A 12,047-nucleotide genomic window follows, 5' to 3' on the forward strand; every position below is an offset into this window, starting at 1 on the left:
TATCTCAGGGAATGTAAATATCCCCTATGATAGCAATAGGTAGTGACAGGTACTCTTTTTTGAAAAAAAATGGGTTCTATTAGACCCTAGATATCTCCTCTGCCCTGAAAGCATCTGACCACACCAAGATAGGTGTGATAAAATGCTTTCCTAATTTCCCAATGGCGCTGTTTACAGCCGGCGAAATCTAAGTCATGAAATGCTCGTAGCTTCCGGTTTCTTAGGCCATAGAGATGTTTGGAGCCACTCTGGTCTCTGATCAGCTGGCTGAATCACCGGCTGCATTCTCAGGTTCCCTGTTGGGACAGGAGAGCCAGAGAAAAACATGGAAGACGGTGGGGGGGGCATTCCCTCCCACTGCTTGTAAAAGCAGTCTAGAGGCTAATTAGCCGCTAGGATTGCTTTTACATGAAAGCCGACCACTGGCTGAAAAGAATGATACCAAGATGATACCTAAACCTGCAGGCATCATTCTGGTATAACCACTCAAAGTCCAACAACATACCAGTACGTTGCTGGTCCTTGTTGGGCATATATTGTAAACTTTTTTTTCATGCAGCCTGTGGGCTGAACGAAAAAAAGAGATTGATCGGTGGGTATGCCCACCATTAGAATACCTCCCTTCATCCACTCACTTCTAATGATGGGCATACATGCACCGAATATATATATATGCCGAAGCATGGGGGCAGCCTCCCGCAAAAGTTAGGAGCAAATCGCTCCTCCACCCTCTGCTGCCCCCACACTTTGGCATATATGCTGAAGTATGTAACTGTGGTGGTGAAATCACCTCCGACAGCGCAGGAGTTACGGCTTTATGTATCGTGGGAGCAAACGCTGTTGCTGTCAAGATAAATACATCTGCGCTGCAACTGAATGGCGTACCTGCTAAGCAAATGATGGTTAACAATAAAACAAAGTAACATTACAGTATAACAGTAAGACTTACCATACCTGCAAAGCAAATACAAAAAAAACCATAATAAAAAATAAAACATTTAACGCAACCTGTGCCTAAAATATATATATGCCAAAGCATGGGGGCATCCTCCCACAGAAGGCAGGAGCAAATCGCTCCTCCACCCACTGCTGCCCCCACGCTTTGGCATATATGCAGTATGTAACTGTGGTGGTGAAATCACCTCCAACAGCGCTGGAGTCAAGGCTTTATGTATTGTGGGAGCAAACGCTGTTGCTGTCAAGATAAACAAATCCGCTCTGCAGCCGAATGGCGTACCTGAAAACAAAAAAATGGTTAACAATAAAACACAGTAAACAGTAAAGTATAAAAAATTGCATATCTGAAAAGCAAACATGGTAAAACATAACAATAAAACATTGCAGAATAGAATACAGTAAAAAAGAGCAGAACAATAGAGCGAGAAGAGAGAGAGAACAATAAAACGACAACTATTTTTGTTTTTTTTATTTTATATTTTTTTGTGTTTTTATTTTTTTTACACTTTTTTTTGTAACTGGCACCAGGTTCGGGTCTCTCAAAATGCGATGGCATCTTGGGAGACCCTGTGTCAGTGTGCCTAGTCTGTTTAGTGCTCTACCCTACGCTAATACTCAACTAGTGAATGGTAGCATTCAAAACATTCACCAATGCAAAGACCAGGATTGTCAGGGCAGGAGGGACAATACTACCGGGTGTCACGCCTATATCCGCGCTTGCTACAGACACGACATCTTCTTTGGGGGGCTCGTTGGGTAGGGGTATTCGGGAGGACATATGGAAAATGCCTCTCATGCAGCCGGCTTACTGAATTTGGTTGGGGAAGGGGAGGTGGAGCACAGTCTGGAAACAGAAGGGCTCTGACGATCCCTTCCTGGAATTTAAGGAAGGATCCAGTCCGTCCTGAAGCGCTGTATAGCACATGAGCGTTCAGCAAAGCCAATTGAAATAAATAAACAGACACTTTCTTGTACCAGCATCTGGCCTTATGGGCAATTAGGTACGGTGCCAACAACTGGTCGTTGAGGTCCACCCCTCCCATATTTTGGTTATATTCGTGGACACAGAGTGGTTTCTCCACAACACCAGTCGCCGTAGTAATTTGGACCGTCGTGTCTGCATGAAGGGAGGTAAGAACGAAAACATTCTTATTGTCCCTTCACTTCATAGCGAGCAAATTATTACACTGCAAGCAGGCTCTCTCCCCCAGCCTAAGACGGGAATCTACAAGCCGCTGGGGAAAGCCCCGGCGATTAGGTCGCACAGTGCCACATGCTCCAATCTGTTGATCAAAAAGGTGACTAAAAAGTGGCACGCTCGTGTAATAATTGTCCACGTACAAGTGGTACCCCTTTCCGAACAAAGGTGACACCAAGTCCCACACTATCTTGCCAGCACTTCCTATGTAGTCAGGGCAGTTTGTCGGCTCTGCGTGACTATCTTTGCCCTCGTAAACCATAGAACTACATGGATAGCCTGTGGCCCTGTCACAGAGCTTATACATCTTGACCCCGTATCTGGCACGCTTGCTGGGAAGGTACTGTTTGAATGACAAGCGGCCAGAAAACTTAATCAGGGACTCATCAACGCAGACAACTTGATGGGGAGTAAACAAGTCTGCAAAATGTCAGTTGAAGTGGTTTACGAGGGGCTGAATTTTGTAGAGCTGATCATATTCAGGGTCTCCACGAGGACGACAGAGTTCATTGTTGTTGAAGTGCATGAACCGCAAAATTTGCTTGTATCATGCCCTGGTCATGGAGGCAGAGAACAAGGGCATATGGTGAATTGGGTCAGTGGACCAATATGACCGCAACTCACTCTTTTTAGTTATGCCCATGTTGAGGGAAAGGCCCAGAAAGATCTTAAATTCGGAGACTGTAATTGGTCTCCAATCTCTGGCAAGGGAGGACTGGGGAATAGTGGCGATGTGTTGACCAGCGTACAAATTGCTTTGGTACACAATAGATCTATAGAGATCTTCGGTGAAAAACAGCGAATAAAAATCCAGTGACGTAAAATCAACTGTTTCCACCAGAATGCTGGGATGGCCAGTGAATGGGGGAAGTACGGGTGCTGCAGAAGTGGTGGGTTCCCAATTCGGATTGGGGAATGCAGCAGGATGGGCACGACGGGCCCGTGTTCGTCTTCTTGGTGGCAGCGGGACACTACTTGTGCTTGCCACCTCGCCAGCTTGAACTGCACTTATGGGACTCGCCACGTCACCAAGTGTTACTGCAGTGCTGGATGTACGACCAGGGTGTACTAGGCCACTGGTGCTTGCCAGTTCACCAGAAGGAATAGCGGCGCTAGTACTTCTCTGCTCCATACGAGAGCCCTGTGGTTCTTGCACATCAAGGACAGAAGAAGAAGTTCGGGATCTGGTACGCCTGACCTTGGCAGGGACCACAACTCCGTCGTCAGAGCTATATGTCATGGAGCCACTGTCCTCTACAGGATCGTATTCTGAGCCTGAATCTGACAGACGAGTGACTTCCTCTTCACGATCTGTCATGCTCAGAAACGTGTAGGCCTCTTCACTAGTGTACCTTCGATTTGCCATTTTGGGCTCTAAATTTAGTGGTACACTAGTGAGACTCACAGGCAAAAAAGCTCCTGACTGTTAGCGACTGTATCAAAACGCTACCAACAAAAACTGTTAGCGATTGCAGGGATCAGGCCTGACTCTGCGAACGCTGCAGTTATGTGTGTTTAGTAAGTGACAGTGATCAATCGATACTGCACTTGGGTGGGCTGGGCAGGGCTGGGCCGAGGGGCAAAACGCAGGTGCTAGCAGGTATCTGGGCTGATCCCACTAACACTACGTTTTTGGAAACCCTAAACTGCTGGGGATACTAGTATAGATCTGATCGGATCAGATATTGATCCGTTTAGATACTATACCACTAAGGGAGGTGTATGCTGCATGCGTGCGAGTTAGTACTGGCGCTAACCTGACGCTGCCTGGGGCGACACAGACCTTATCTGACCCTAAAACTTAATTTATATCACCGCCGGGCGATTAGGGGGTTAAACCTTTATAAGCTAATAAATGGCGAGTGCCCTGAAACTATAATAAACAAACTAACCAGCGTCACCCGTAACAGTTATACGGTGATCACTGGTGAAAGGGTTAACTAGGGGGCAATCAGGGGTTAAAACCTTTATTAGGTAGTATATGGGGTTCCCTGTCGCTATAAAACACTGACGGCGAACCTATATACTTACCTCCCTAACTAGTGTCACCTGTGTCACTAATACAGCGATCAGAAAAACGATCGCTTAGTGACACTGGCGACGGGGGGTGATCAAGGGGTTAACCTTTATTAGGGGGGGGTTAGGGGGGTATCCTAGACCTAAAGGGGGCTACCACTAACTTCCCTACCACTTATAACTGTCACAAACTGACACAATGCAAAAAAAAAAAAAACAACTATTGGTGTCACTGTGACAGGGGGGTGATCTGGGGGTGATATGTGTGCCTAGAGTGTTCTACTGTACATGTAGTGTTTGGTGCACTTACTTGATGTCTTCTCTCCTTGGCGCCGGAACGAAAAGACCAGCTCGAGGAGAGATGACATCACTTCCTTTGCCGCTGTTTACATTACAGCAATAGAGGAAGAACGTCATTGGCTGGGAGCGATCGTGAGGGGGTGGCCACGAAAGGATGGCCTCCCCCTCACCTCCGATCGCTCCGGGACAGAAGCCGACCGCCTCGGGTACCTGGGGGGGGGGGGTTCCGATCGGACCCCCGCCCGCAGAGGGGGCAAGTAACGTACCCATACGTTACTTTGCCTGCCCGTGCCATTCAGCCGCAGTATATCTGCGTGAGGCGGTCGGCTAGTGTTTAAAGTGGTTGTAAACCCTCACATATACCCAGTTAAGTGAATAGCCTCAGATGATGCACAAGGATGAAACCAATCATCCTACATAAGTTTTACATGTTTAACTGGAGTCTTCTCCTGTCTACAACCCTTCAAAGTGAACATCACTCATCTGAGAGTAGTACAGAGAAGGAAGTGAATTCCAGTTACAGCTCTGAGACACTGTGTGAGAGCTGATTGAAGGAAAGCGACACCGCCCTCTCCACATAGGCAGAGGAACAAAGGAACATGCAGAGCTGTATTCTGAATAGACCAGCGATGTGGTGGTCTGCCTCCCCGACACAAATTTTAGCTCATGTCATCTCACACGTCGGGAGAACTTCTCAGAAGTGACTAATGCAGATAACAGAGGAAGGAAGCACCAGGGAGAAACTACACTTCGAGCTTTGGAGAGAGACAAATAAACACTACAAATATATATGTGCTTAGTTCAAATTTCATGACTAGGGTTTACTACCAATAAGTTTCCTGCAAAATAAATTATGTTCTTTGAAGTGAACACAAACATTGCAAATAAAGAGCACAAAATGTTAGCTAGGGCAATCTAATTGTCCGTATATATATATATATATATATATATATTTGTATGAACACAGATTAGCTATCTGTAGATGCTGAAGTAATTTAAAATAGAAATAAGCATGCATACTAGGTGTAATAACAGACTGACAGTTATGAGAAAAGTTGGTTGATTAGCATCCTTCATTTTATTCAGGTATCTGGCTAAACTACATATTCAGATTATTTTGAAACTCCATTGGTTTTCCAGACAGGTATACAAAAGATAAAGCATGCATTTTTTTGAGCTAAGAGAAAAAAGGTATGAAAATAACCAGTCCAATCAGTAAAAAAAAAAAAAACACACAAAATAAACCTGCTGGATAGGATTGTGTACCAGCAAATCAGAAGTTATTGTTCAGCAGTTTACTATTTTCTGATTAATTAAAGCTGTGGATTTAAGGCCGAACTAAACCCATCGAACAGTTTAAAAAAATAGCATAAACGTCACATTGGTTGTGCTCTCAATCAAACTGTCAAATCATCAAATGGCTGGTGTCATAACTGATCACGTGCAGCACCATGGCATTTTAAGATCAAAAAGAGGCCAAGATGGCAGCTTCCTTGGCTGAAACCGCTAGAGGGTTTCATTCTGCTTTAAAGCACTTGTCTCTTTGGAAAGGTTAAAAATGGCAGGAATTCACATGTTCTAAATGAATTGCATTTAACAATGTTGTTTTAATCTTAGTCCCTTATTCTTTGTCTTTTTGCATATAAGAAATCTCTACTACCAATGTTCCAGTGAGGGATGACTAAGAGCAGATAACCTAATAGCATCACACAGATTTAGGAGCCTTAGGCTCTGCATCACCCCTTTGCTTATGCGACTGGTTCTGGTTGGAAGTGGTTTAGCCCATAAAATGATCATTGTCTCTACAAAAATTGATAAAATTCACTTTATGTGTGGACAAGATCAGTGTTCACTATAAAGTAACGCATAACATTGTGTTAGAATGTGCTATGTCTATATGTAACGTAGTGCAAATGGGTTAACAAAGAATAAAAATACAAATTGTGGAACTAAATACAAAAGGCATATTAATGAGATGTAGCATACATTGTTTTGGGTTAGAGAATAGAAGCCTTAAAACACTTAATTTATTTCAAGGTATTTATTACTTGTTCATTTCTTTTGTAATAAAATAGACAATAAAAAAGATCTCCAATAAATTACAGAACTTTTGGTCCCGTTGATCAGATTCCCATTGGAGTCACTTGGTTTACAAGCATGTGCTGTAGACTGCAGCTTTCTGGCTGATGGCTTGTAGAATTGTCCGGACTGTTTCTTCTAAAGTCACCAGCTGTATTGCCTTCTCTTCTAATACCCTCTGGTTGTCTTCATACGTTTTTTCTAATTCTGGATTTAGAATAGAGAACATGCTTTTCAATGCCAATACAAAAAATAGATTCATAATATATATTAAGAGAGAGTGGCAGCCATTTCAAAAACTGTTATGTTTAATTGACCGCTATGCTTCCTTTAACCTTGCCTTAAAGCAGAAATTCACGCTCCCAATCAACATTGCCTATTTGTAATCCTTATGCTGTTAGCAATAATCAATAGATAGGATGGTATATTATATTTACTTGTTTTAAACTTTTTTTTCCTTTTACATTCCTTCTGTTACCTCCTGGTTTCCAGGCCTAGGCAAATGAGGTCATACATCCCAGGAGTCTTTAGGAGGGGCATTCTCAACCAAGCACACATGCATGCATGCCTGAGCCAGGGGTGGATGCTATATGAACCATTTGCTCTTATTCAAGATGGACCATGGTCAGAAATATTAGGGGTATTTTTCCATCAAAATAAAACATGGAGATAGGAGTTTGCTTTGAATATTAAAAATGAAATTGAAATAAATAGCGTTTTTGATTTGTGGTGCTCAGATACAGTGTAGTCCCGTTTTAAAGTATACGTAAAGGCAAAAAGGTTTTTTTTGGGTTTTGTTATAAGCATGGTAGGGTTAGACCCTCTGACAAGCTTTTACTACTGTGTTTTTGACGGGAAATATCACCCCTTTATTTGTCCTGGTGACCCTTGTTACGGATACAGATAGAGAAGATCCTAAATTTTAGAGCTGTCTGGAGAGGAAATCATTCAATGAGGCATAACTTTTTGACCACCCACCTAATATAGAGTAAGTTCCTTGCCACCAAAACAGCCTTGTCCTATCAAGGCACGCACACTGCTTAGATCACGTACCTCCAAACTACCGCCCTCTAGCTGTTGCGGAACTACACATCCTATGAAGCATTGCAAAACTGACATTCACAGACATGATGGGAATTGTAGTTCCTGAAAAACTAGAGGGCCATAGTTTTGAGACCCCTGACTTAGATCCTTGAAGTCCTCTAAGTTCCGAGGTGGGCCTCCATGGATCAGATGCGTTTTTCCAGCACATCCCACAGGTGCTTAATTGGATTGAGTTCTGCAGAAATTGAAACCCAATTCAACACCTCAAACTTGTCGTGTTCCTTAAAACATTCTTAAACTTTTTAAACTAATTTTTGCAGGGTACATTATCCTGCGGGAAGAGGCCACTACCATCAGGACATGCGGTTTCCATGAAGGGGTGTACTTGGTCATCAACAATGTTCAGGTAGGTGGTCAAGGAAAATTCACATGAACGGCAGGACCAAAAGGTTTCCCAGCAGAACTTTGCCCAAGCATCACATTGCCTCCGCTGCCTTGCCTTTTTTCAATGCTATATCCTGGTGCCATCTCTTCCCCAGGTAAGTGACATGCACCAGGCCATCCACATGATGTTAAAGAAAACCTGACTTATTAGACCCGGCCACCTTTTCTATTGCTCTGTGGTCCTGTTCTGATGCTCACATGGCCAGTGTAGGCACTGTGTGGTTGGCTGCATATAAAAGGAACGGATTCTCCATCCCCCCCCCCCCTTCTACTCCTCCCGTAGGCATTCAGCGGCTGCAGGAGGAAAATGGAGAGATCGGTTCCTCTATGCCAGTGTTTCTAAATCTTTTTGCAGTCAGGGCACCCTTGAAGTATACCCCTAGGTGAATGGGGCTGCACTGCGACCGCTTTGCAATTGTGTGCATTGCATGCAGTTGCAGCATAGTGATGATGCATTTAAGGGGTTAAAACAGGCAGTCAGGAGGCAACATATTGCCTCTTTACCGGCTGTCAGATGCCTCTGAAAAGCAATCTGAGCATGGATCTCTTTTCAGGAGGAACAGCATTTTTTTGCTGGTGCTATGAACAAGCAAGAAAAAAAATTCTGTTCCGATTGTACAGATATAGGGGGTCAGGATTAAAAGGCGCATACATAAAATGTGCATACATGTAAACACACACATAATCTGTGTGATATATATTATATATATATATATATATATATATATATATATATATATATATATATATATATATATATATATATATATATATATATATACACATACATATACATACATATATACATATACATACATATACACACACACACACACATACATACAGATAGCTTTTTAAAAATTGGCAGTGCTTTACCTTACCTCTTCCTGCCGGGTACTGCACTGTAGGGGGAGACAAAGAGCAAAGCACACACTGTGCTTTCACTTTAGGTCAAATCAATGTGACAAGCTCCCTGGCACAGTGCCGATTACAGTTTGGCTGAGGATCGGGGGAGCTCAGCCTCAGTCGCCCTTGCCACTCCTCCTATCGAGGTTTACAGGGGGCCCGGACGCCATGGCGACCCCTATACTTCCGCCACTGGTGTATGGTCCGACAGCAACTTTCTAAAATGCAAACTCACTAATTTTGTAGAGATTTTCTCTCACTTCCTGTTGTTTCTCAAAAACAGAAAAAAAAAAAAAAAAAAAGTATCTTTAGAGCCTTGGTGGTGCCCAACCTGTGGCCCTGTGGTTTTTGCAATGTGACCCTTGGAACCCAGCAGTCGGCAATAGGAGCTTTGGTTTGTAATAGGGTTGTGATCACTAGCAGTTTGCAGATCACCAGTCTCTGACTGTCACTTACAGCATGTCTCTGATCTCCAATCATTCGTGTAGCAAAGTCTCTGACCATCTCCTCTAGTAAGTCTTCAGTCTTTTGCATAATTACATATAATAAATATTTCTTTCTCGAACATCACGGGACACAGAGCCACAGTAATTACTGATGGGTTATATAGGTATCACTGGTGATTGGACACTGGCACACCCTATCAGGAAGTTCAACCCCCTATATAATCCCTCCCCCTTGCAGGGATACCTCAGTTTTTACGCCAGTGTCTTAGGTGATGGACGTGTAAAGATGTCCTGTGCTGAGCTCCAAAGGGAATATCCTAAGATCCTATACTGGGGCAAGCCAGGCGAACTGGATCCATTCAAAGTGTCTTTTCATGGCCGAATTGAATGGTACCCGGGCCTCGTGTCCGAAGAAACGAGGTTTTACCCGTAATGCTTCTCTTTTTAGAGAGCTGGACCCCGCAGATCAGAAAATGGCTTTAAACTTCCTAATTTCTGGAGAGGTGCTTTACGGTCCCAGAACTGTTGGATCCCCCTACTGATGGGGGCCCCAGTCTCTGACGGTTTTTTTCAAACGGAGCCCACCGTGAGAGGTGAAGATTGGGTCTGTGTAAACAGCACCCTGCGGCTGGATAAGGTAAGAGGAGATTCCACAGAATTTTTGAGTTCTAGTGGCTTTTCTCCTTTAAGGTAAATACATGCTATGCCTATTGTGACCACCGGGGGCTGCCAAGAGCACAAACCTACACATGCTGACTCTGTCTCAGGTGTTGTAATCGCTGTTTATGTCCCAGCGTCTCAAGCAGGCTGCAAGCAGGTAAGGTGGAAAGGGGGATTTCTCATGTTTGAATGTTCCCCCCAGGCTAGAGAGGGGCCACAGGGGTCTAGAAAGTGGTTATACCACCCGGGCTCTGCGGCCTAACGGCCACCATCTCTCAAGATAGCCTAAAGATGGGCCAGGGACGGCTAGCCAGGGAGAGCCATCGGGGTCAGGGGCTACACCTGCTTCTGGCACTTCAGCCCCTGTATATATTACACAAGAGGTTTTTTCCTCAACCATTAATGGTCTAGAGGAAAGATTAATGGCCTTGATTACGTCTTCACTCAGTGGAAGAAAACGCACTAGGCTTTCCTCTGTTCCCCAAGACCCTCAGACAGAGGAGCTCTGGGATAAAAGGAGATGAATCCCTTTCAGAGGATCGGGATGGGATGGATGATTCCTCTTCGGAGGATTCAGGTGGAGAGGGACCCTCTGCGACTTCCCAAGAGGAGAAAGTCTTAGTGCAGATCCTCACTGGATTGGTCCGCTCCACATTTAAGTTGCCCATACCTGAAACTGCTAAAGAATCCTCTTCTGCTTTGGGGTCACTGAAACCTTTCCAAGCAGCACACGCTTTTCCTGTTCATACTTTACTTGAAAAGCTTATTTATTCTGAGTGGGATCACCCAGACAAACGTTTTTTTCCACCGAGAAAGTTTTCAACACTTTATCCGATGGAAGAAAAGTTTATTAAAATGTGGGGAATACCGGCTATTGATGCCACCATTTCCTCCGTAAATAATAGCCTGACTTGTCCTGTAGACAATGCTCAGATGCTCAGGGATCCTGTAGATAAAAGGATGGAATCCCTATTGAAGGATGTTTTCTCCTTAGCAGGATCAGTGGCCCAACCTGCAGTAGCAGCGATTGGAGTCTGTCAATACTTAAGAGACCATGTTAAGCAGGTCATCAAAGTATTACCTGAACAGCAGGCCCAGGGGTTTGCTAACCTTCCAGCGGCCTTATGCTTTGTGGTTGACGCCATTAGAGATTCTATCGTGCAAACCTCCCGTCTTTCACTGGGGTTGGTGCATATACGTAGAATCCTATGGTTGAAAAATTGGTCAGCCGAAGCACCATGTAAGAAGCTACTGGCTGGGTTTCCATTTCGTGGTGCAAGGTTGTTTGGAGAGGACTTGGATAACTATATCAAGAGAATCTCTTGTGGGAAAAGCACTCTCTTACCTGTCAAGAAGAAGAGTAAGCGTCCCTCTTTCAAACGGACTCTTTCCCCAGCGCCGGGGGCTTCAGCCTCCAGGCAGTCTCGACGGCCGCCTCCATCGGGGTCCAGAGACAAGAGTCAACCCCAGGGACAAAAGAAGTCCTGGGGAAAGAAGCCTACTAGGCAAAACACTAAGACCTCTGCATGAGGGGGCGCCCCCGCTCACTCGAGTGGGGGGAAGACTGCGACAGTTCTCAGAGCTCTGGCAGGAGGACTTCCAGGACAGATGGGTAATCTCCACGGTAACCTTAGGGTACAAGCTGGAGTTTCAGGAATTCCCCTCTCCTCGGTTCCTCAGATCAAATGTACCCAGAGAAGAAGCAGTCGCTCCTGCTAGCGTTAGAGCGAATTTTGTCGCAGGAGGTCATTATGATAGTTCCCGCAAAGGACCAGGGATTGGGCTTCTATTCCAACCTTTTTACGGTCCAAAAGCCAAATGGGGATGTCAGGCCCATTCTGGACTTAAGGGATCTGAACCGATTCCTAAGGATTCAATCCTTCCGCATGGAATCAATTCGAACAGTAGTTCCCACCCTGCAGGGAGGAGAATTTCTGGCATCAATAGACATCAGAGATGCATATCTGCATGTGCCCATTTTTCCTGCTCATCAGAAG

The 12,047-nt window shown here is 44.6% G+C and overlaps 1 protein-coding gene across 1 annotated transcript in view; it reads right to left on the minus strand.

The window, feature by feature from the left end:
- Positions 1–5,526: 5,526 nt before the first annotated feature.
- LAMB1 (laminin subunit beta 1) overlaps positions 5,527–12,047 on the minus strand; it is an 80,258-nt gene continuing 73,737 nt past the window's right edge. Inside the window, exon 34 of the mRNA XM_073619677.1 lies at positions 5,527–6,757. Within this exon, the coding sequence (XP_073475778.1) occupies positions 6,621–6,757 (137 nt within the window). The 3' untranslated portion in view covers positions 5,527–6,620. The remainder of the gene's footprint in view (positions 6,758–12,047) is intronic.

The sequence above is a fragment of the Aquarana catesbeiana genome, linkage group LG03, assembly GCF_042186555.1.
Source record: "Aquarana catesbeiana isolate 2022-GZ linkage group LG03, ASM4218655v1, whole genome shotgun sequence".
In the NCBI taxonomy this organism is placed as follows: domain Eukaryota; kingdom Metazoa; phylum Chordata; class Amphibia; order Anura; family Ranidae; genus Aquarana; species Aquarana catesbeiana.